Source organism: Etheostoma cragini, chromosome 3, assembly GCF_013103735.1.
Source record: "Etheostoma cragini isolate CJK2018 chromosome 3, CSU_Ecrag_1.0, whole genome shotgun sequence".
NCBI lineage: Eukaryota > Metazoa > Chordata > Actinopteri > Perciformes > Percidae > Etheostoma > Etheostoma cragini.
The window spans coordinates 26,304,510-26,331,335 of NC_048409.1; the positions used below are offsets into that span (position 1 = coordinate 26,304,510).

The following is a 26,826-nucleotide window of genomic DNA, read 5'->3' on the forward strand; positions in this document are numbered from 1 at the left end:
ATGAACACTCCTTACGCACACACACACACACACTGATAAGCATCACCTCCATCCCTCCGCCTGGCTCTGTCCTTCTGCCTCTCTCTGCTCTGAACCAGTTAGTGAAGGAACTGAAAACACCGAGGACACTGGCTAGAGACAGAAGAACTGCAGATATATACGATTTTGAGCAGACGGAATGATACAGATAGATGGAGGAGAAAGAAAGCAAAGGTCAGAGGATTAGACACGGGTGTAGTTTAACGGCTCAGGTTAAAGCAAACATAAGAGTTTATCCCACTGGTCTACCTTTGTCTTGTAATCATCACTGAATGACATACGCACATTTATATACTCAGTTTAATAGCTTTGTATATTTATTTACTTGTTACAATTAAATAAAAGGTGTAAATCTATCTTAATTCAAGTGGCACACTTGACTAGAAATTAGAATATGGAAAACAAAACTCTCAATCAAAAGCCACTTGGAAATACAAGAAGGGATACCTACTGTATTATGCAGTATAAACTAAATTGGGATCAAATGTATTACATAAATTCTGCAATTCAATATGTATTCAATATTGAGCTGCAAAAAAAAGGAAGTGTATGAGTGATGGTTCAAACTAGTGCATGTTCAGTAGACAAGAAAAAAAAGTGGTAAACAAGTAATGTTTTCATAACAGTTGTGTGAAATGCATAAGCAGGTGGAGAAAAAAAATACTCTCAGATATGTGAAACTATTTGTGACACACATTTTTGTGACTAAGGCTGTAAATATTTCTTGACACTTGAATGAAAAAGCCAGGAGTGGCTATCTGTCAGTGTGAGGGCAGATCAAATGTGTGAAGTCTCTGTCACAAGACACAGCAGATAATGCCACATACGCCACAATCGCTCCTCTATCTCTTTTATCAAACACAAGGCAACAGGATATAATGTCACGCAATAAGTGATGGTTTCCTCACCCACACTGGCAGTAAGTACCAGGCATAATCCACACACACACACACATCTAACAGCATTACACTTTGAGACAAAAAGACATATTTTAAAGGGGAAATCCTCTCATTTCTGTGTGATTGGATTAGCCATCGCAACCAGATTAAAGAAGACATGTAGAGAGACATCAAATTCACTTGAAACTAAATCAATCCTGTTCAATGGCTATAAGACTTTGCAGGACTACATAAACAATCACAGTCTTTTTAGTTCCAGGATACGGGCACAGTGCACACAATAACAGGAACATTCACAACTCTGCATGGTGGGACATAGCAAAGCTGCTGAACGGCTAGCGTAAAAGAATACCTATAATCCACTTGAATGTGATTGTGCTGGTGTTAGACAACAGCAAAAGAAATGTCTTTACCATTACACTCATTCTCATTTCACTACTGCAGGATGTCACCGGAGTACTTTTGGTAGTAGTTAGAGTAGACAGTAATATGCACAGTATATGAATATCTAAATCATAATTCTAGATTTTAGTTTTCCTATACAATTGTTATTTTGTGCATGTTAATATGTTATTATTATTATTATATAATATTATTATTTTTTCAGGGTCTTTTCCCTTTATTAGATAGAGACAGTGGACAGATATGTGAAAGGGGGAGAGAGAGAGATGGGGGGATGACACGCAGCAAAGGGCCGCATGCTGGATTTGAACCCGGGCCGCTGCAGGACTCAGCCAACATGGGGCGAGCGCACTTACTCAGTGAGCTATAGGCCGCCCCGTAATTAGCCACTTTTGAGGACGTTTGGTAAAGATTGGATGTCAGTGAACCTTTTAAAAACTTAGGCAAATGAGCAAACCAGTTATTTTAAGATTTCCCACTTGTTTATTTTAAGTGTTAATTTATTGTTAAGCGCCAACTCATTTAAACAAGTGAAGTGACAGAATATATTGTACTTGGATAGTGATAGTATTCACTCGTACTAGGTCCTCAGTATGAATCACATTGAGTAACACGCTATCCGCCTTACTAAACACAAGAAGAAGAAGAACAACAACAACAACAACAGAGTCAATACTAAGGTAATGGTGGATGAGAAGCAAATGTTTAGTTTTTTTTAACTAATTCAAAGTTAACTCATACTTTTTCGGCTGCACTGTGATTTCACCTGAGCAGTCTCACTATGTCATTTTGTAGGATTTTCAGTGAAACTTTTGCAGTTTAACAACGTCTTTTCACCATGTTGTTAAAATTATGTTAGCTTTGGAACTGCTATAACATTTTCTTTTTAAGGTAAGACAAATGTTATATCTTTTGTACTGTATGTTGTTCCTTTGGTTCTGCGTGATACCCACTGCTACTATTATTATTACTACATTAATATTAAACATATATACTGTTTGATATATATATGATATCATATGACTTAAAAATGGCCCACATAGACAGCGCCACAAGAGATGGAGTTAAGATGGAGAAGAATGAACTACATCTGAATGAAACAGGTAGAAGAATGAGAAAATAGAAAACTAGAGCAGAAGACGAGGTATTCACAGGTAGGTGTTCACAGAGTGAACCAATAAAGTTTCCTACCTGATCCTGCGTCCATGATGTTGGACTGTCCTCTACGATCAGCCACTAACCGCGATGAGCCGGGCATGCTTACTGGCTCTGAACGTACCGGCTGGATCCTGCACACATACAGTATGTGAACATTAATATACATACAGTGACATCTAAGGGCCTCAGCTGCCTGTTTGACTGGGTTAAGTTCCAGATACCCATAGGGGAAGATTTGAGTGGTTGTTTTAGTGTACGTGTTGCCTACACTAGAGGGATTATTATGGTGAAATTTATACTTATAAGACTAATATTCTTGTAGAGATCTGTATGTATATATTATATAGAGTGAGCCGCCCCCCACCACTGTAATTTCTTTGTAAGAAATGTGTATGTATCTTTTTACAATGCCTCTTGCAAAGAAGGTTTTAACATAAACCTAATGATAACATAGTATGTATTCGTACAGTAAAATCTAGCCTAATGCAGCTCTAAGTCAAGGTTTTTACTACTGGGTGGATTATTTTTGATACTTTCAAAGTACCTCAGGCTGTGTAGGTCCAGGTCGTCTGTGTCGAAGTCCAACAGGGGCTGTTGGACATCAGCGGGGCACTGGGACTGAAGGACTGAGGATGAGGACGAGATGACTGTGGTCTGGCCTGAAGGGTGAATGGTCTTAAACTGAAACTGGGGGCCCATCCACAGGCGCCGGTGGGGCCCTGTATGGGTCACAATCTCCACCTGAGAATACAAAGGTAGAACTTAGTTAGGAGAGATTTTGTAGTCTTCCAAACATAACTGGCCAAAATCTTGTAATGCTCATGTTTCAAATAAGCTAAGTGCAAATGCCAGCATGCTAACATGCTCACAATGACGATGTTACTGTAACATGCTGACGTTAAGAAGCTCAAATTTACATTGTTAATCATCTCAGTTTAACATGTTAACATTCGCTAAACAGCACTAAACACTAATTAGAGCTGTGGCTGATGAGAATATCATTACCTATGTAGGTATTTGGGTATAAACCAAAGTCACATGGCAATCCTATGAAGAACCACAATGTCTCTTCTGAGCTAGCTTCTGTAACTCAAGGCAATCTCTCAGTGAATATTTCTTAAGTATTTAGTCATAAATTCAAGTATTGGACAAAAGAAAATTTTGACCTAAAGATGGTGCTAGATTAAACGTTATGGGATCATTTCAGTTATTACAATTCACCCTGAGGGCAAAAAAAATGTGTGTATCAAATTTCAAATGGCAATCCATTCAATTGTTGTCAAGACATTTCACTCAAACCCACATAAGGAAACATAATGGTGGTGCTAGAGGAAAAGTAATGCCATCAACAGGCTCCAAAGTATTTATCAACTGGGAGCCATGAATGTCTGAACAAAATGTCATGGCAATCCATCAGTTGTCGAGATATTTCAGTCTGGACCAAAGTGGAGGACCGACCGATGAAACGACAGACAGACCAACACTGCCATCCAATGAAATCTATATTGCTCACTAAACATATTCTCCTCTGTTAATTCACCGGCTGTTAGTCAAGGACAGAGTCCTGGCAGTTTTTCAGTGGAATCGTCATCAGTGGATTTGACATGGTGGTTTTGTACAATCTGTGTGCCAATACTCACCCCATACAGTACTCGTATGAACTCAGTTACATGACATCAAACTAAAAGCTGGCTTTACTCCTGCACCACTGAAAGTCTGAGGAGGCTGTCAGAACTAATCAAGGTTTTATGGGTCTTGGGAGGGCAGGCGGCATGATGGGAAGCTTTCCCAGAGGGTTAATAGAAGTGTGACACTTGCAACAGCATGGCAGCAAGGATGAGGTGAGGCCTACTGGGAAAATAAGATGGCACTGCCAATGGCAGGCAGTCCATGGGCACCTGAGCTGAGTGGCACTAATGCTGGCTTAAAGTAAGATAAGAGAGGGATACGGAGTGGTTGACTCATAAACATCAGACTATTGGACTGCCTCCTCCATTCTCCATCTCCTCTGTGCCTTGAATTTACTGACTTACCATCTCCTGCCTTAGGCTCCCACTTTTCACTGCTCTCCCACGCTAACTCTGACTTTTCAACTCCCTGCAGCACTTAACACGCCTCTTGGTGTCTCACTCTTCACATTTCATTATCTTTACTTCATATGTGTTGGTCTCTCACCTCAGCCCAGCTCTCAGTCTCGCTCCACTCTGGCTGCCAGGTGCCAACATCTCATACAAAAGTGAGGGATTACACTCTCCTAATTCTTCTGTGTGTCTGCATTTGAACACACATATATATGCATATACATGCTTGGATATATGTATAGGTCTGTCACAGCTGTGCAAATTAGGCCACAGAAGGAAGGAAAGAAAGACGAGGATTGTCACTTTGTGTGTGTGTGTGTTTGTGTGTGCGTGTGCGTGTGCGTGCTTTGCCAGTTAACACCATCAATGTTACGCCCAGCCGCATTGCTGAACAGCTGCCAGTGTGCTCTATTTGCAGCTGGAAGGAAAATCCAGATGTTACAGTTCAGTGTCAACCTTAAATCGGCTCTGTGTGCATGAAATGGGAAGATGGGAGGTCCCTTCCCATGTTCCATGTCCCTTCACTGTCTCCAATATTTGTTATACTATTTTATTGCCTTTTGTTATGTCTTGTCTTTTTGTGATTTAAACACTGTAAGCAGCAGCACAAGCTATCAATTCGCCTGGTCAAAACAGTATTTATTATTTAATATTTTACACATTTAATGATCAATAAAGACAAACAATGACATGATGTGCTCCTGCGGAGCGTCCTAGAATGCAATAACGCATTTATTCATGTATGAACCATTTTACCATCCATTAACTGCTATCAAGTACAGTACATCACGCAATTTCCGTCAAAATTGACAGATAAGTTGTAGAGACCCTAGAGTAGACTGCAGGTGTCAGGACAGGAGGTTAGGTTGTCCACTGACAGTCAGCGGAAGTCAAACTACCACTGGCAGCAAATGGCATGATGTTACAGTGAGCTAAAGCACTGACATGGAGGGTCACAAACCTCACATTTCATTAGTGAATGGCCGATCAATCCAAAATCCCAACTCAACGCCAAAATGCCTGCTCATAATCTAATGAAGCCCATTAATATGATATAGTGAAAACCACAATGCATTACTTAGCCTCTAATTACACATAGCCTATATGTATTTAGCATTTTTAGTCCACCAAGCTATTGGGCTTGATATGTCATAATCTTTGAAGGGGGATCGGAAAGCTACCCTGCATGCCTGATCTACAAACCTGTGTGTAATTTTGTATGGGTCCTTTTATCCTAAATTCACTGACAGTCTGAAATGTTCCACAGGAGCTGCTTCCAAATTCTCTTAGATACCCGCTAAGGTATGAAGAGCTACTTTTACATCTCCAACCACTGAGGAATACATCACTACCATTGCTCTGACAGGAAGTCACCAAAAATCTAGGTTAGTGCAATGGATAGTTTTGCTTCTGGCAAACTATCATGGCAGATATGGACCAGGGCCTCTGCAAGCTAAGTGGGGTGCATTTTAACCAATCAATTATGCATGCAGTGGAATTATTGATGATGAAAATGTAGTGGGTTACCTGCCGACACTAGAGATGAGTGCATTGAGGGTTAACCAAGCAGAAAAGACTAGGGTGTGTGTACTGGATATTTCAGCACAATGTAGGATGACATTTGTGATTAGGAAAAAGCCCCGAAATGAGTTATCCTATTTAACTGAGCAAGAAGGTACATGTGTAAGAACCCAAATAATTAAGATTTAAATCATGTTTGTGCAAATATAAAAATAAATAGACAAGATCCTGTAAAAGTAGAATACATTGAAGACTGAATCCTTGCGATGACGGATTGGGTATTTGTAGTGCTTATTCTCAGAGGCATGGAGGATGGCATGTCCTAACCACAATACAATGTTTTACTCCCAAACTCTCGAAGTTGGAATTAAAGTTAAAATCCAGATAATGCTTTAAACCTGCAGTTAGTGAGTTTTGGCCACCAGGCAAGTGGCAGTGAAACAAGCCAAAAAGAGATAATTTATGTATTTTCACCTTATAAAGTTGTTATGGCTAGTGTGTTAGCAAACAGTTTACACATTCAGCAGACATAGAGTTACATGACCATTCATTTGGACAAATTTAAGTCGGATATTTCCTCTCCTTTCACTTCTGTTTGGGTCTCCACCAGCTCCTGATGGGAACACCCTGCTAAAGAGGTTGGTTTATCAGAGCTTTCTCACTAAAAACAGCTTCCTGTTGCAGCTGGAAATAACCCTGATGCGACAAGAGTTGTGGGCCATAGGACAACAATAAAAAACCGGCTGAAGAGGCTTGAAAGCTCCGTAGAGCTGAGGAACTGAAGAAATTAGGATAATTATCTGTGGGTTCATCACTGCAAAGTAGCCCTTTTCTTTTACACAACAGTAAACATTTCCACATGGATGGGAACACGGTGGGATGACAATTGAAAAATACAGTTGTGTCCTCCCAAATTCTTAAAATTAAGGTTTTAAATGAATCGGTAAACTTGGCAAAAATTGGGAGTTCTCTTACTAAACTGCTTTAATAATCCAGATAAGAGAATGCCTACATTTTATTTTTTTTACAAGAATTACCATCCACAAGGTTGTATGCTTCCGCCAACCAGTGCCGTTGTTGCAGTTGAAATTCATATCAACTGTCCAGACTTACATAATATATGTATTCATCCTTGAGTCCAAGTGGACATTCATATTAATATTGCACAGAGTCCTCCCAGGCTTTCCTGAGTTTTGCCATAACAAGAATTGAATGAACGGACAACGTACGGACAACCTGTCAACATAGTCGCTTCGTTTGCGGCTACTGACGGCGTGAAAGCATTATAAAAATGGAAATACGTATCAGATCAACAAGCCTATTCATTCACTCTGAATCCTATTTAGAGCATGATGAGTCTACAGAGCTCTGTAGCGGGTGATTAAAACTCCTAACAACTTCTTCAGGAAAAGAATTATCTTTCGCCAAAGCAGCAAAGTAAGTTTTGAGACCACAGCCTCCAAACCCTAGCTGTGATCTCATTGATGATCAGAATATGTCAATCACTGTTCTGCTTCTGACAAACTAACTTAAGGTAAAAGTCTGACCTGAGAAAGCCACTCCTCGTCCTCGTGACCACTGTGGTCCGACGCCAGGCTGTCTGACGACTCATGGCGGGTGATTGGGCCTGGGCTTCCTGGGGGCATCGCTGGGAGAACACACATACAGAAACACACACAATTATGTGACATAATACCCAATGATGACATTTGATATTTTAAAGCTGGCAATATTTTGTGCCAATGTCATCCTAGTTTTCAAGCAGAAAATGTCTCTATCTTGAAAGTATTCAATGTTTCATACGTAATGATTTTCTTAAAAAGTAACATATTGCAATTATCTATTTACATAAATCAGCCTCTGAAGGAAAATGATTACTGACAACTAGTTTATTAAATTGTGTTTTGACAGCCAATACCATTATATGTAGACTGAAGTCAGTGGCCACAGTTATTTTGTGCTCAAACATAATATCTTAAATTTGATGACTGATTAGACCAATTCTTAATTGTGATGCTGGCCAGATATGGGAGTCCTATTTTGTAAGTTCAAAAAAACGGTGAGTAAAAGAGAAAGTGTATGAAAAAGTGTACAGTAAAGTGTGAGAGGGAAACAGTGTGGATGCGTGCTTGAGTGCGTGGTATAAAAAGAGAGAGAGTGACAGAGAGACAGATGGGGCTCTTGCAGGCTTGAATACGCAGGGGTGGAGAATGAGGCCTAACGTGTAGAATCAGTCCTTTCTCTGTCTTCCACCTCAGGGATGGGGCTTGTTTATCACAGGACTGGCTAATAAACTTGTCAAATCCCACATCTTTAGCACAGGTGGCGCTCCTGTCTTTATCCACACACACAGACACACAGACACACACACACACACACATACTCATACACTTACACACTTGCCAGGTGTTTATACACTTCTTAAGGAGGTAGTTTGACACTTCTGTAACAAATATCACACCAACCGCCACCCCCACCGTACCACGACACACACTTTTCCTTATGTATGAAGTCTGGACAGTTCTTACACCTGCTTCTTAGTAGTGCTCGCTGTGTGTAAAATTGTGTTTGAAAAAAATTAAGTTTGGAAGGCCTGGGTAGGTAGAGTGAGAAGCCACTGAGGCTGAGCCGACCAAATAACGAATAAACAAGCACACAATTGTAAACTGCAAATTGTTTGTGAAACCCCTAAAATATTTGATTTATAATTATATCAAAAAGAGCAAATCCACACAAATACTGACATTGGAGGAGCTGGAACCTGACAACAATTTCTTCTCAATAAATTATTTCGGAAGGCTAGGCATTTTAAATAAAAAGCTACAGAGCAAGATATCACTAGTAACTGAAATGTGTTTTTGTAATTTGGGTGAAATGACCCCCTAACGACCCACAGATACCAGATTCAGAGGGAAAGTGAGCTAGGGCTAGTTAGAGAGAGAGAGAGAGAGAGAGAGAGAGAGAGAGAGAGAGAGAGAGAGAGAGAGAGAGAGAGAAATATGTTCTCGTGTCATTTTAAAATGGAAGAGAGAAGAACAAAGCCTGTGTTGTGTTACTTATTAAACAAAATCACAACTCCCTTATTTCTTACCCCTGCTCCTACTCAACTCCCCCACGCCCTCTCCCTCTTTTTCTGACCCTTGGGGCCAATAACTGTTCCCTAATTAATTATTGATGTTCTGAAGCAGTTGGTGGACTTGCTGGATCAGGTTTCCATCCAGTGGGGAAGGCTTTCAATGACCAGAGTCATAGCCAGGCTCCAGTGTGGGGAGCTAGTGGTCATCCCCACGGGTCAAGCCAAGACACAACCCTCCTTGTGTGTGTGTGTGTGTGTGTGTGTGTGTGTGTGTGTGTGTGTCTGTGTGTGTATCAGGAGCCAGACTGACCCCGGCAGTTACATTTATATCTACCCATCTTAGTGTCCGGCTAGCCAGCCACTTGGCCTTCTGCTTTTACATGCTCATTACTGGCTCTTAAGAGACAGAATGTCAATGCAATTTCACAGACAGAACATTTTTTAAAGTGCAAACTGCACTCAAGAAAGCAGTCTGAATGTAGCCTATGGCTATAGGCACAGTAGAAATGACCGTGTTTCTTTAATGATTGATTTGCAGAAACATCCGAGAATAAGTATAGCATGATGTAATTGCTTACAAATGATCAAACAGAAATGGGAAAGGATATGCATCATTCAATAGTTAAAACAAATCCCCTTTAGATAATGTGGAAAATGTAACACATTGTACATTTGAGATTTTGAAAAAACGCAATGAATGTTTTGACAAATAGTAATGCCTTTGTGGCTCTAATTATGCATTGTTGGAGAATTTCAAAATTAGCATGACAAAGACAAGAAAGGTGACTCGGCCTTTGCAGGCCTAACAGTTTGAGTGACAGATCCATTCATTTTAAGGCTTTTCCAGTGCCAAAACACAGCAGAGCAATTTATAATATTATGTGACAGGAATTTTACAATTTTGGAAAGTTATTGTAATGATTGCTTGGTAAATTAAACACTACCCCTCCAAAAATTGCCACTTTCACATGGTGGAGGATGCCCCTGTGACCCTGGGAGCTGTGTTATCAGGAGCATTAGCTCCTGGTAAGGTCTCCAAGGCAAAGAATCCCAGGAGAAGGGCCAGACTAAGAGCAATTCACTGACCCTATCTAAATCTGAAAAGGAGATGCAGCACCTCACCCGGAAAAGGGAAACTGGGGCCTCCTTATGGAGTCAGACTGGTGGCCGTGCCTGAAAAATCTACAGATCCGCCGCCCTGTGGAACCACCACCGTGAATCGCTGGGAGGAAGTCTCTGACAGTTGATCGTTTTTATGCATCGAAAAAGCAGTTTGGAGGACAACCCTAGGCCAATGATCCTTGATTAATTTTGTAGTCGTATCATCAGATCTATGGTCATATGTCTTGGTTGAGGAAAAGAAAAGAGTTGTCAAATGATCACCACTTGGTGGTGAGTTGGATCCATTGACTGTAAAAAATAAAAATATTGAACAATGACTCCAAGCCTGAAAAGTGAAGCCAATGCGGAGGTGCCTTAAATCTGTATTCTATCTAATTTCCAGCACTGGGCAACTCCAACGGTTGCAAAGAGAAGTCAGTTCCCATGGAAATCTATGTGAAAATATTTACCTTAATAAACATTTTCGTAATGAGATAATTGCTTCAATCGCTAGATTCAAGACTTCCACAATACAGAATGTTCATTTAGTAACTTAAGGTTCTATTTTATTTTAAAATTGACAGTATAGGAGGGCATGCTTTAGGGCGTGGTTAGACGCAAACCTGTCGATTATGACGGAGGCTTAGTAATTTGTATCCATGGCACTGTGTACAAAATAGACCTGAGACCTAGTTTTTGGGTGTTAGCCATGTTATCTTTTTAAACTAAATCAAACTTAATTGGAACATTTGGTCTTCTATAAATATCTTGTTTAGCGTTATGCCACCAAGCCAGCAAGCAATCGCAAGCGTTAGGTGGTAACTCTCCATACTGACATGCATGCAGATGTTTGGTCTGCCATTAAGACTCTGCTAAATGACTTGCTTCAGAAGGTTTGAAAATGTTCCCCCTTAAATATTAAGCTAAACACAGTGCCATTGCAACCATAATAAAAAACTGGCTATCATCCTACCCAGCTCGATCCACTTGTCAAGTCGTCGCATCCAGATGCAAAAAAAAAAAAAATGGCAATGTCCATATCACCAAACTCAATGCTTCAAAACAAAAGTCCACAACACAATGGGTGACGTCATGGATGCTGTGTCCACTATTTTTACAGTCTATGGCTGGATCAGATTGCGGGTGAGACTACTGGACCAACCTTGTTAACCCAAATGTGTAGTGAGAGTTAACTAGGTAAGTCTGGCTGAGCCTCAGCTCGCGAGGTTATCAAGTCCCAATTCCGGAAGAATTTTTTGAGCATCCCAGATGAGGTTGGAGAGATGGAATCTGAGTGGGCCATGTTCATTGTGGAGGCGGCTGTTAGGAGTTGTGGTCGAAAGGTTGTCGGTGCCTGTCGTAGCAGCAACCTAAGGGCATGGCCTTGGCAGAGGTCTGCACTCTCAAAGTACTCTTATAGTTCTATATAAATTCTGCATCAGTGTGATAAAGAATCTGTATACTTAACTCTTACTTTAATAGTTAATTTGACAGTGGTTTCTCAGGTATTTTGATCCACTGGATTCAAAAACAGTCTTAACAGAGTCTCATCTGCTTATTTCATCCATAAATACAGTTTGTAGATTTTCTAGAAACATTTTTTACATTCTGATATAAATTGATATTTTTCAACATTTTCCTACATTGCAGAGGAAAAGATTTGTTGGTATCACAGTCTTTTTTGACTGTAAAGAAAGGTTTTTTTTTTTCTGTGTTGAAGGCCGGCAGCCAGTGACCTGTTAGCCAAAGCAGTGAAGCAGGGAGTCAGAACAAGAACAAAGCCTGCCTAGGTATTGATGTAGCCCGACCTCCTGGGGCCTTGGGCCAGGGGCCGGACAGGCCGATCTCCAGGGCTAGATAAGGGACTAACAATCTGATAGATCTGGCTGCATGTTGGATAGAGGATAGCTGTCCTGTCTGCGCTGGCTGCTCTGTTCACCTTTATCTCTTTCATTTGTATTTTTTTCAAGATCCATTTTGTTAGTCTTATTTCTTTTTTCTGTCTTTACTTGGAAATGCCGCACTTTGCTACCAGAAATTTCACTTGCTATGCTCCCTCTCGACTGCTCCACCTGTCTCTCTCCTCTTACTTTCCTCTCTTCTCGCTTTCGTCTTTTGAGTAGTACTCTGCCAGATAGGTGCTGGCAAACTGACAGACTGGGATAGCTTAGTCATTATATATCATTCAAGGCATTTTTGACTGACAGTTCCTTCATTCAGCCAGCGCTACACTTACCCCATCCTTTCTCTGCTTCTTTTTGATTACTGACCCAGTCATGGCGCAGTGGTTTCTCTTTACCAAACGCCTGATGCTCCAAGGCCTTCATTCTGGCCCCTCTCTCGGAGCAATTAGATCTATTGACGGGACAACTGTGGCTTGCCTGTCATGGGCCTCAAAGTCCCAGGAGAGCAGCCAAGCCAGCCAGCCAGTCAGTCGGTCAGTCTCCACAATTAGCACATTATATGACAGGTAGGGCGGGGAGAGCTGCAACCAAAAAGCATAGCCTCTGTTGTTGCCATCATCGCCAAGCTCAAAGGAGCTAGCCAGATATCCAGGTGGTAAATTATTCACTGTTTTGTTTGCTTCAGAGCAACTTTGTGGTGAGGGTTAGAGGTGTTGGAAAACACATTGTGGACAGATTTGTAAATATCACCCCCACAAAAAATTCATATGTGGAAAAAAACACACTGAATAAGAAGTCTGAATGTAGCTAATGAGAGTGTGAAAACATCACATTCATCAAAGTATAGACACTGTTATGATTGGGATTAGAGTAGTCATTCTGTTATTACACCTCTGATCAACATGGCATATTCACTCACTTGCCTGACAGACAAACTTGTACTATTGGAGACACAGACAAAAATCCTGTGTTTCCACCTCAGCTATAGATAGAAGGTTCCCCAAACACTAAAAACTTGTCTCAAGACTGCTTTTATTTAGCCAGATCGTACTTCAGCATCTCCTCTATTTGTGAGTATACTGTATAATGTGTGTCTCTTTCTTCTTATCTCTTGAAAGCAATGCTGTATGTTGCTGTCCTCTGCGAGGCTGAGTGCTGCCAGTAGCTGCTACAGATGGACAGGTGGAGATAGTGACCATGAAGTGGCGCCACTGCTGCCTTTTATCATCCCGTCCTGGAGGCTCCGGTCTAGCCTGACCCAGGCCCTTCCTCTCCCCTTCCTATTCCTTTCCCTGAATACTGCATTTTTAATCAGCCTGGGTCATCCAATATAGAGCCACGAGACCAGAGACCATGGACTGTCAATCAAGCACTGTCACCTCTTCGCCTTGTGTCACCTTTTCAGAGACACAATCTGTTTGTTAGCTAATTAGCTGAAGGGGATATGTACAGTATATAGATGTCTTAACCTCATTCTTTGACCCTTTCAGTACTTCGGATTCTTTTCAAATAGTCAAAACTTTCTTGTCTCATCTCCTCCATTGCTGCTTGTTTTCTCTTGTGATGGCTGTATCAGCAATGTAAATGAGACCTAGATAGCACAATTTGTTCTGCAAGTAAGAATTGTGTGTCTCTTTAGTTTCTTCTGCAGCAGCATGATCTTTGTGCTCAGCAAGAGGCAACTGGACAAGGGGTGTATGGCTGTGCTGTAATTCATCCTAAGGATAAATTGACTCTTTCTCCTGGATCGCTTCTACGTTGTGCTGCCAAGCCCTGGAGGAAACAGCAGAAGAGAGGGCTAGCAAGGGGACGCATGCTGAGAAAGAATGTCGAGTTTGTGCCCGGGTGCAAAGCGCATAAATGGAAGGTTACACTCCAAGAGCAACTCAGTCGGTGTTGGTGGTGTCTAGGACGCTGACCCGGGGGGGAAAATGGCATGAGCAGACAAATTGGGTAGAGGGCTGAACAATTATGTTTATAGCGTCGTGACCTTGCATTGGTTCACACTTGGTTGGTTTGGGGAATAGAGAGACAAGGCGGTGTTATCTGGCTATTGTTAATTGGATGTAAATGTTAATGCAATGAATCTCTCTCATTATGCAGCCAGTTATGCTGCCCATGCTGGCAGAGAGAATGGTGGAATAAGCTGATGCGCATGCACGTCACTCCAACGTGTCCTCATCGCTCTGACACTAGGAGAGACCATTAGCACTAATTTGAGAAAATATCCTACCAGTTAGACCTGGAGCACTGCAGAAGTCAATGGAGACGAGTAGAGAGATTAGAGTAAACACAGCTACCGTTTGCCCTGGGGCAGCTGGAAGAGCTAATTACAGAATTTGTGTGTTTATAATTAAGGAGTGAGCTCAAAACTCCAGCATATTCCAGGGGGTGGATTGATTCCGTGTGTGGCCATCCGTATGGCTTGTGCACTCTGTGCTTTTGCGAATTGGCATTTTTAGAGGGCAACCTAAAGTGCTCACTGCTCTGTACTTGTTATTGAATTAGAGAGTTTAGGGTGTCAGCTAATTGGTCTGAGTGCGGCATCTTATAGCATAGTGCTAGCATGTCCTGAAGACAGCATGTAGTGTGGCCGGCAATGGATGGATTCAAGGTGCAGCGCCAAACAGAAAATCTGGGATTACTTCTGACAGCGCTCAGAAGATATGAAATAGTAAAGATGGTGGAAGTATCTTTCACTGAAGTCTTTGAGAAAGGAAATGTCATGGGTGCTGACTGGCGAGGTCTCTTCTCAGCATGTGGCACCAATAAGAGGCTGAGGACTGGCTTTCAACACAGTCAACATGGAAAATCAGCAGGGAATAGGGGTCACCCCCTTGACTAATGATGCATACAGTACATACAGCACAAAGATACATGGCTGTGCTAGCTTGTGCGACCAAAACTTATAGAGACCTATATTTTTCCTATATGTTGATGCATACATGTAATAAACACAATAGGACATGCAGAAGAGGCAAATACACCATGGACATCAATGCTATTGGTATTTAAACTCCCTTTTTGTAGCAAATCAATACGTTTTGCTAATAAGACTTTATTTTAACAGTTAATTTGATTATGGTGTATTAGGATGAAAGGAAAAAGTAAACTCCTGAGCCTAGAATTTTTGTTTAATATTCAATGAAAAAGCTGAGAAAAATCTAAAAGTAAAAAACATTAAGCTGAAATGGTTGATTTGTCTAAAGTTACCAAGACAAAGGACTAATCAGAATATAATTCAGAACTGATGAGGTAGAGAGAGCCGGGTCCTACAAAAACTTTCTTGTATGCTTGTAGTACTATCATAAAGGCCGTTTTATGCTTCTTCATCGAATCGATGGCGTACCCCTGAAGACCCCTCTGCGTCTACGCCGGACCTTACAATATAGCCTGTCGTGCACATCTCAAAAAATGTAACTACACGTCACGGCGATGCACGTCTCTCGGCCGTTGCATGGTAGCGTTGCATTTCCCCCCCGACTCATTTCAGGGTTCTTCTTCTCCATAAACATAATCAATTTAATTAGACCTGCCTAAAGCAAGTCTGCTTTGATTTGTATAGGCCTCTATTACTTTCATTGACTTAAAATACATTCATACGTCCATGAAATGTTACTCTGCATTCTATTTGAACACAGCCTGGTAATGTGAATATGCTTGTTTGTGTAAACCAATGTTTATAAAAAGAAAAATTTGGTTAGCACTTACCAGCCAAAAGATACTGATAGTATTGTACAAGGTCTGAGGCCAATACCAAGGGGTGGTTGGAATTGAAAGGTGGCTGCAGCTCATTCCATTGTGGAGTCCTGCTCCAAAGGACAAATCAATTATGAAAGTGAGTGTATTAGAGGCAATATTGTCTAGAATAAAATGGTCAATACAGTGTTACAGTACCTGGCTAGAGTCCAGCAGGCCCTCGGACAGGTGCTGAGCTCCAAAGGTGTGTCGTCGCTAATCTTTTGAGTAATGCTAATTGGCCGGGGCTCCAGAACATGCTCCACCAAGTTACCATAGCAACTGATGATGTACAGCGAGTCAACAACCAACTGCCTGGACTGATCTATGAAGGGGATTACAAATAATTCAGTGAAAATACTGCTCCATTTGGTGTTTATATACTTTTCACAAGACATGTTTGGACTTTTGTTCTAACCTTTCTCTCTTTTCATGTTGGGGTTGGTGATGAACCAGGAGCGAGAAGAGGCAAAGATGGCGGCCACACAGAACTCTCCTCCACTGGACTTGCTTGGGGAGATCTGTGGGGGTGGCTTAGCTTTGCTTCAGGAGGGAAAAGAGTACAACATTGAGAAAAAGTCAAAATTGTACTGCAGAGTCTGGTCTCAAAGGTGCTCCATATGATGTTTGAGCCCAAACTGCCTGTAACTGACCGGTTGAAATCCTGTCACGAAATAGGACCATGGTGGAGGAAATTGCTACTTTGAAATTTATACCAAATTACAGTTTTGTCAAAATTAAGACCACATTTCCCATAAAACCCTGTTGTTGAAGAGCAGCACACAATAATTTCCCCTTACAAACTGACTTGGTAGCAGAAAATGTAAATTACATTAAATATATAGCACCTTTGAGACCTAGATTTAAATGTGTGTTTGTTACATAAATGATAACAACCAGAATCTGAGAAGAAGTGATGATTTTTAACAATATACTGTAACACAAGACATGTAACACCTTGGAGGCAAGTAAATGAAAATTCCACAGCGACATCACACAACAACAAAAAAGTGGTTTGCATGCCAGGAGCTCAGCAAGGGAAATTGAAAATGAATAAAAACATCCAACTAAGTAGCAGAAAATGGAAAAAAATTATTATTTCTCTGGCACAAATGATGTATGAAATATTCAGAAAATAAACAAGTCAAAAACTTAACAGCATATGCCTTGCAAAATGTCCACCTGCTCAATTATCCCCAACACACAATTCAGCCACAATTCTTGATCTTCCAGTCTGAAAAGGAAATGCATTTTTGGTTGTTTTTTTCAGCACCAGAGGTTGCTGCTTGAGAGGGAATATAAACCTGTAAGTCACACTGGATGCACAAGAGCTAAAGAATATTTTTTTAAAATACATACGATATTTATCATTCAATGGAACATGCACCTCACAAAAACAGTGTCCAAGCTGCCTTATGGCTGCATCACTTTGTGCTGGCCTAAGGAGAGAATTTATTGGGAGTCATTGGATTATTCAGCATGTCAGGACTGTTTAAGAGGAAATGGACACAGAAAAGGTTTTCAGCTGAAATAGCGCTCCCCATATGGTAATGATCAGAGAACAGTAGCAAGGTCTGGGATTATTGTCCGGCCTTATAACCAGCCTGGACAGTAAAACGTGGTCACAGCAGATCAGGCATGAGGTGGGCTAAGCACTTGAAGACTCGCGATGGTGTCACACACTCCCAGAGGGATGCTTAACGCTGACCTTTGGAAACCACACTTCACCTCTGTCTACACTCACTAAAAAAGAAAAAGAAACTGATGCAGAATTTTGTTTTGGGTTTTCACTGACATTCTACGGCATCAGTGCACCGTCTCAGGGCCCTAATTTAACAATCTAAGCCCATTTTACTAATGTGCTGTTAAAAATAATGCAATGCTGCAGTATTGACTTTAGACCAGGTTAGGAGATGAATGCTCTTACAATGACCGAATAACCCTTCATTGTGAAAGGTGTGCCACCTGTGACAAAAAAATTCATACCTTATCGATACGTCTGCCTAAGAGAAAGCAGAGTGTAAAACTTAGTAAACAATTTAATACAATGTAGTAAAGTCTGCAATTCATCAGAAATGCTTGTAGGGGCAGATGGTGTTACCAGTAGTTCAGCTAACTTTCAGAGTACTAGGCGCTGAAAGCTGTTGCTGGTAAAAAATCTCTTTCTGTTACCTCCCTTCAGACTGCCAACACATCATCAATTACTCTCTGGATGCAATGAGATGTTGATGTCTTTGTTTGGCCAACACCGTGTGCAAGAGGGATCAGGAAATAGGAAGTGGTGAAGGTAGTCATAAGAAAGGCCTCAATAAAAGTTTTGTAGCTTGTATTTATTGGTGCTGGGTCAAGGGGAGACGGCTGAATAACCAAATATTCAGAGTAAGCCTAGTCTGTGAAAGGCAGATGGAGAGGGAGATAAAGTCACACTCAGGATATTGCGCTGGCTAACTCCAGAGTGCCCTTGTCTTCTCTTCCTCGGGCCTATTCATTTAATAAACAGGTCCAGTTGACTAGCTATGAGGGAGTGTTACCATTGCTGTAGTTTTCCCCTAAGCATGTCCCTCTTTTATGCCTTTAATCTCAACAATCCCGGACTAGAGTTAGGCGAATTAATAGGAAAAGGCAATCGGAAAGATGAATATAGACATAAACCTATAAGATATGTATGAACTTTCAAGAACTGTGATCCATTAAAGTTAAACTGGTTTTACAAATGCAAGTATGGGAAACAAGGGATCTGTTATTCACAAGACACCATATGGCTTCTGTTCATTGCACAAGAGAAGGAACGGTAGCCTATTCCTGACGTTGACTGTGTGGTTCTGCAATGTTGAAGTTCTGTTTTGGAGAGGTGTTTAATTGCCGAAAAAAAATGGCGTTCCATCTCTCCCATAGCTGGAAAATATGTTAAACCTTCAAAGGCCCTGTGGTTCACTGGTTTCAATATCCCAGGCGACACAAATCCTATTTCAGAGCAAGCTCATGTTGGTTTTCAAGGGTGAGAGCTTGGGGCTGTCAAATATACCGCAGAGTAACATACACTGTACAAAAGATACTTTACCCTCATCATAGTCTTTATGTTTCCTTTGGACGTAAATGAAAGTTAAATAATAAATCTGAAATGGTTTTCTTGACGGAAGAATGACAAATCAGCAAGAAAGGACTTAGGTGGCACAGTCCTTATTATTATTTGGAGCCATTAGGGTTACAACCACATTTACTGACCTCACACACCTATGTGTAGCAAGCTACAACACTGGCTCCCCACTGTGGTCTCAAAGCTTATGAGCTAGATTTGGGCCTCTTTGAAGAGGCCTCAGCCAGCGCCGAGCCTGCCAACAAGACCAAAGATCACAGATCGGTTCTTGTCTCCTCTGGGTGCAGTGACCACTAAAGTTTATTCATCTGTGTTTTAAATCATCCTTTCCTTCTTGATCTCACTTGAAGTGGCTAAATAGTGTTGAGGTTTCTGCCCTTATGACAGAGAGGCACCGCTCCAGCAGAAAAGGGCTTAATTCTGATCTCCATATGTAGGACGGAAACCAGTTTTTAGATTGAACCAGTGGCAAGGGAGGGATTTGGCCAACGGCACCAAGTTACAAAAAACGTAACATGATATCAATAAACTATGAAACAAACTGAAACATCAATAAACAACTGGCAAATCTATTTTTTTCCCCTTCCTCTACAAGATGTTTTTCTTTTACCATTGCCCTTTAGCATGGAGTAGAATCCATTTTCTTGCAATGTTAATTCATTAAAGACTACTCATGTCATTTCTACTTTTAATTTAACAAACGAGGACTCTTGACTGAGCTAATAGCTTTTCCTCAAGGGCATAATTTAATCTGCGACAGCAACCATCAAAGTCCCTTTGCATTACTACGCTCTGGGCTAATGCGAGGCGCCTCTGAGGGGGTATGGAAGTCCAGAAGCAGCTTCCATTTATTTTCAGGGGCCCTGCAGTAAACAAATATGATAGAGCCTACTTGAGCTATCCAAGTCATCCAGGGAAAAAGAGCTATATGGCTGTTTTTGCACTGATTGTGGGCCATATGGTTAATTCAAATCATAAACGGAGCCAGCATTAAGACTGAAACCAAGAAAGGAGAGAAAGACAGAAGAGAGGAAGAGAGAGAGGGCAGTCATGTAGAGGACACATCCTTCAACGTCACATTTATTATTTTACAACAGCCATTGGAAAAGAGGCAGCCTTGGGGCTGTGTCAATTCCACAGCACTAATGACAACCACTGGGGAAACGAAACTCAGTGAACATTGGAGAGTGGCCATCACCGTGGAAACTAGGACTTTTTGCTGTTCCTATTCCTGATACTTCACCTGTACCACACTAGATATAAGTCTTTCGAGTCAGATTGTGCAAATAATATTAAATATATTGTTGCATGCCCATGTATTTAGTCAAAAAGTCGGAGTCTAACACAACAAAATATAGTCGTTAAAAATATATGCCGAGAACATGAAATGGAAATTCGAGAAGGCATAATACAGTTTATGGTATTCTGGAAAAAGAAATTGAATGAGGGCTAACATCTGGGTAAGCAGATCTTGGCGAATGGACTGTCATGGCTCACGTCTCAAGACATACACTATTAGAGAAACAATATAGGTCTAACTAGCTCAAATTTGAGGAAGTCGGTTACTGTGAGGCTCAAGATTCCGATGCTAATGATGTGTACCTTTGAAAAGTATATGCTCTGAATTCACTAAGGGCCTAGATTAAGCGGGAGGTGGATGAAGACAGCAAGAAAAAAGCTTCAATTAAAAAGTATGAGTGACTGCCCACAACAAAAGACGAAACCCTAGACTTGGGGAAGGCACCACATGCTATTCATTTTCTTAAGTGAATGGAGTCAACAGGGAGGAGCTGGAGAGCAGGGAGCCGGGAAGGGAAAAGTTCACTTCACTGAGCCAGTCAATCATCTCTCCATAAGTGACTATGTCATAATGGGGCTTCTTTTAAAAGCTTGCAAGCATCCTATTTCACAAGACAGCGTTGAAAAGTGACTTGGCTTTAGCCCCCCCGCGAGAAAGGGTACCTTGAATAGGAAGATGCTGTGCCCTCTAACATTTGGATTTCAGTGAAGGGCATTCAAAAATTAAGTTCAACTCAAACTTAAAAGGTGAAAGTAAGTTTTCATTTTCTGATTATTAGCCTTAAAATTAGATGCAATTGTCTTTTTATTTTCTTTCATTCATGATTCAGTCTGACAGTGTTTCCTGGCTGGGAGGGGTAGTCATTTTACCATGACAAATCAGTAGCAAGTGATCTGTCTCGTCAATGTCATTTATAGTCAATTTTGAAGCTGTGTTAGCTGTTTCTAAGTAAGAACAGTTCATGTTTTTTTCTTGACAATTGAAGGAAAATTTATATTTAAGGGTTAATCTTTGTGTAATCCGACTTTAAAGAATTCTACAGCATGGGTAATGCAAGTATGGGCAGTGGGCTATGCTTCTTAACTCTTGAGGACCTGGAGTCTAGAAGCAGACTCTAAAACTGTTTTGTTGGTATTGAGGACACTAAAGGCTCCCCGCTGCTGGATACAGCCCACAGTTCCCGAGCTCCCAAGCCCAAACTAGGACCTCCTCCGTGCCCAGTGATTGTCAAGGTCCACCACTTTCAGGCTAAACAACAAGTCTTTTGGCTTGAGAGGGAAAAAGCCCTACTGAACTTCCGTGGCCACCCGGTGTGCCGCGCTATCTCCCCATCACATTACCCCCACCCCCCGGCGGGCAGAGGAGAGGGCCGGACTGGATGCTGCTCATGGTCAGTTGTTGAGCGAACTGCAGCTGTTGAAACGCTGGATAATGCCAGGATGCTGCAGAGCCTCAGTAGTTTTTTTTTATAATATTGTCTAATACTGTGCATACATGTAGGATTTTAGTTTTCATTTAGTTATTGTAGAGGTGGAAAGTAACAAAATCCATTTACTCCTGTTACTGTATTTTTCAAGTAGGTTTTAAAATTGGTAATTTAAAATGTACTTGATTACGTCTTGAGTGAAGTATTGTATTTTGCTACATTACAAATCCCAGCCATTACTGAGTAAAAAAAAACAAAAAACTTTGATTAACAAAAACTAAATGGGGGGAGATATTATTTTGGTCATTTTATGGAGTCAAACACTTGATTTGGCCTTGATGTGCTTATTAACTGTGGTTTATGTTTGGGAAGAAAAGGATGGCCCTCAAAACCGACAGTGTATGGCACTTTCACTTTCAATTGATTGTTTAAAAAAGTTTTATGAGATGGAACTAAAATTGCACATTCTACAGTAACTTTCTAAGGGTCTTAAAGAAGTCATGAGTGACATGTGTTATGTGGTTATCACATGTGTATACATTTGTATATCTGTTTATACATTTGTATAGATTTTTCTTTAATTAGTTAGATTCATTATTATTACAAAATAGTTTTGGATTTATGACCCATAGTTCTATTTTCACAACATCCGCCCCATTTTAAAAGTTTTTACAATACATTTTAAATTAACTTATTACTTTTCCATTAGTAATTTTTCAGATAGGTTATTTCTCTTGTACTTGAGTAATAGTTAATCAAAGTATTGGTACCTCTACTTGAGAACAATATTTTAGTACTTTTTCTACTTCTGAGTATTTGTGTGTAAAATTACTGACATGAACACCAATGCTGTCAGCGCACAGAGGAAACACTGGAAACACAGTCTTCTGTGAATGTGGGCATGCAGAGCACGGGACATGAGGCACGTGTACAATTCACACAAGTCGATTTTGGATTTATTAAGTAAAATTGCGCACCGGCAGGCATATGTAAGATTTTATAAATCAGAATAGATATTTTTGGCATACATCTCAATTGGGCATACGCAAACATTTACTGTGGATTCTACGCATGGTTTTATAAATGAGGCCCTGTTGATGAACTCTGAAGTAGAAAGTATTTTACATAGAGAAGCCGAAACATGAAAACAATGAGCCGAAAGATGATAAAACACCCGGGTGGTTATTCTCTCTGGGTTTACAATTTTAAGAGACATCGTTCACATTCCACAAAGTGAATGATTAGTCAAACTGTACATTAAATTATTTAGTTCTTACTCACTGAACAGAAAACACAACTTTAGTTCTTAGCAAAGCACATCAGTCCCATTTCTATATCTACACAAGACACTCTTCACATTTTTGCCAGAATATGACAAAGCATAATTACTGCGTACAAACAGTACGATTCTCTTTTTTTTTATATAACAGAATCGTGCTAAAAGAAAAATGTAATAACATGTTTTACACAAAGGTGTTTTTCTTAGAAAAACATCATGGAAGGTTTAAACCGAGAGAAAGCAAAAGACATGAAGTCAGAGATGTCATTTTCTAGAGGATGGCTCTAGTGGGCATTTTCAAGAAACCACACGGCAACAAAACCAGAAGTGCTATGGCATTGCCATAAAGTATTTTTTTATTTTCCATCCTTTCATATAAAAGACGTTTGTTCACTTCACTACTGTAGTTGCTTTAAAGTGTTCATATTATGCTCATTTTATTATGAGGTATGAGGGAGTGCCCTGCTAGCAGCTAGGCCAGCATCATAACGTGTGTGTTACAATGTGACGCCAGTTGTCTCCTAAGTTAAGGCTGGACTACAATAAAGCTGTTTGGGGCAGTTTGTGAGCAGTGTTTCTCTGGAAGATGGTACGTCCCTCTGGGGTAGATTTTGGGCTTTTCACTTCATAAATATAAACATTAAAAAAATAAATAAAATAACACAAAAAAAGGGAAGGGAAAAAGCCATAAAGCATAATACGTCTACTTTTAAAACAAAATGTTGAATCATCCTACTACAAAAGCTCAACAAAAAAAAGGTAAAACAAAAAAAGAAAGATGAGAAAATTACAAACACTCCTCTTTGGGATTTCCCCCCCTTGAGCAATGACTGTGCAGACTCTGTTGAATGTGTTGAAAATATACCAGGAGACAAATGAGAGGTAAAGGAGGTGGTGGGCTGTGGCGGAGTATTCAGTTGCATGCTGCCGAGGGAGCCAAGGGGGGAGAAGGAAAACTCACCATGGAGTTTTAATGGCAAAACATCCCGCCCCAAAGAGGTAGGGTCTTCATGAGAGGGAAGGGTGAGGGGTGGAGGGGGTGGGGGGTGGATGGGGGGGGGATACAGAGATAGACGGAAAAAACATTATTAAACTAGCATACTTGAGCAAACACACGTTTCAAATTACATACTTTTTGACGTGTCTGTTTAAGTGCACAACACATATGAGGCAGGAAACAGAATGTCTGTGCGCTAAGATGGATTTGAGAACCTGCGGGATGGCTTGATGATTCATCTGCTCAAGCTGCTCTGTAAAGTGTGATACCATATATTTGGCAGAGGCAGCATGTCCACATACTTTGTTTTTTTTACCCACAGACATCTGTCATGTTTTTCTTCTCCCTTAACTTTAAAGGGATTGGGTACATGTGCAGAAACATGTAGGTCTGAATCCAACCCTGTAAATACAATACAGAAAAACGATGGGAAACCGTTCTGTTGAGATAGAGAAAGATTAGGTATGGAGAGTTTATCCAATTTGTATAACAACTGGGGACACCATTAAAACTAACAGCACTCAGGCATTGTGAAGACAAGAAGATGTGTGTTTGCATGCAACTTCTTTTTTTAGTGCGAGTGTGTATTTTTGGCCGTGCATTGTCTTTTGAATGTGTGTGTGGGAAAATGTGTGTGTGAGATTATGTTAACAAGTACCCAGTGAGCGTGTGTGCTTGTGGCTGTGCGTGGGTGTGTGTGTGTGTGTGTCACTTTTTGTGTCAGAGTCATTCACAGTGTAGTGTCTTTTTCAGGGTGTATTTCTGTCTGTCAGTCTGTGCATGTTTCTAATGTTTACAAGACATTAGGAGTGGGAGTGTGTTCCTGTGTTTATTCTGCATGTCCAGAGATAGTGACAGAGCTCCGTAAACAGTTTACAGTAAATAAGCCTTTTCCCTACACCAATAAAGGTCCGATGAGACTGAACTCTGTCCCCGCCAGCCAACCTCCCCCAGTCATGAAAAACAGAATCTCGAGCCAACCAAAGTACTCTGCAGCACTTCTTTATTTTATCGCTTTTGCTGCATCCGCCTGGGCCCTCCCAACGATAGCACAGTCTTCAATTAGTCTTGGTACATGGATGTGTAGAAAAATGTTCCTCTGGGAGACAGGGAGCAACAATTTGCCCTGGAATGTCTTACTCCTGGAGTGCAAGATGAGAAATGAACATGCTGGTTGGTGTAACTGAGGCCCCTGGTAAACTGCCACTTGTCAAAGAGTTGCAGAGGGGGGTGGACCGTCTGTACCGTCTACCCTCCGCTGAGCCCATCGAACCCGCTGAGCCCATCGAACCTGCTGAGCCCCCCCACTCTGCGCCTCCAGCTGGGTAAATGGATGGATACCAATGAGAGAGTGATGGACAAATCGGGTGAGATCTCCATGGGGGTGGCAAAGGCCAAGTAGGCTTTGGGGTTTACAAGATGCTACTTTGAATTTCTCCCTCCTTCTTTCTTGGAATGTACTGTCATATTGTTAGTAAAATGTTTCGTTGGTGATGAGAATTAATGGAAGTAGTAGTAGAATAAAAACTAAATATCCAGTCAAAAACAATACTGGGAGCATTCTGGCTTACCCTAAAAAGTAACATCTGTTCATCCCATGCATCCTTTAGAGTTATTGATAATAGCAACCGTTGGACGGTGGAAAACTGAAAAGTTTCAATTTAAATAATACACAGTATGTTTACAGTAGAACGACTGTACTTTGGACATGGGAGACAAATGAACAAAACACTAAAAGAAAAGTATCATAAACGGCAGTATTCTCAAAAACTAAAAAATATATGCAGTGAACACAGTAAAACAATTTACTCTGTGTTGCTCTGTACAAAAATTCACACAAATAAACACTCAAACTGACAATACAGCTTATCTGTTGTGTTGTTTGGGTCTGTGGGACCCGTTTTCAGTGTGTGCTAAAAAAAAAGAATTATGCTATTTATTATTTCTGCCAACTCAAACTCATTGGCCTTGACTCATTTTCTGTAGAGAACATTAAAAAAAACTATAACTATTACATATGAGGTGTTTGGGTCTACCGGACCCAAGTGTATTTAATTGTAAGTGCTATTGAACTGTGTTGTCTATCTGCACAAAAAACAAAAATAAAATAAATGTGATCTTACAGGGGTAAATGAACCATAAATGATGTATCATTGGTAATTGAGCTAAAGTAAACATCTATTAAGTATTTTTACATGAACTGTTATGGCTGTATTGATTTAAAAGCCCAATAATGAGGTGGGTCCACCAGACCCGGGAACATTGGCTATGTAACAAAAATATGAACACCACACAAGGGTTAACAGCTACACTTTCCACACCAGGCTATCAAGGGTCAAGTGTCAGCTGAGAAATTATTGTCTCATGTCAAACAGCTTGTGCACTAAAAGCACCTTCAGGTCAGGTCTGGAACCTTGCTGGTAAATCAGGGAAATTAGGTCAAGCCGGGACCAGCGAATAACTTTTCTGACGTGTGTTGTGCTCGCTATCTGCTTGTCCCTGAGAGCTAGTGAATCGCGGTTGCACCCGGATCGTGGTTGCGCCTGCTGCCGTGATGCGGCTTGATGCCCAGTGCTACTATTCTTAATATTAGTCATTTTTCTATAATAATTACTGCTATTATTATATTAATATTATTATGTTATACCCACTGCTACTGTATTATCAGTGCAATATATTTTGGGAACCCTGTATTATAATCCTCACACATAAATAGTAAATTGATAGAAAATTTATGTTAAATTAGTTATTTTAATGAAATGATACTAAATAATGTTTACAAATTATTTAATGCCATCATTTGTTATG

General features: G+C 40.7%; 1 protein-coding gene across 2 annotated transcripts in view; it reads right to left on the reverse strand.

Moving 5' to 3' along the window:
- The window catches only part of bcas3 (BCAS3 microtubule associated cell migration factor), a 305,863-nt gene that overhangs the window by 190,497 nt on the left and 88,540 nt on the right, over positions 1 to 26,826 (reverse strand). For both annotated transcript variants that reach the window (XM_034867219.1, XM_034867220.1), the window contains exons 17-22: positions 16,338 to 16,462; positions 16,079 to 16,244; positions 15,893 to 15,990; positions 7,648 to 7,748; positions 3,043 to 3,239; positions 2,532 to 2,629 (exon numbers count right to left, since the gene is read on the reverse strand). In XM_034867219.1, coding sequence (XP_034723110.1) covers positions 2,532 to 2,629; positions 3,043 to 3,239; positions 7,648 to 7,748; positions 15,893 to 15,990; positions 16,079 to 16,244; positions 16,338 to 16,462 — 785 coding nt within the window. The remainder of the gene's footprint in view (positions 1 to 2,531; positions 2,630 to 3,042; positions 3,240 to 7,647; positions 7,749 to 15,892; positions 15,991 to 16,078; positions 16,245 to 16,337; positions 16,463 to 26,826) is intronic.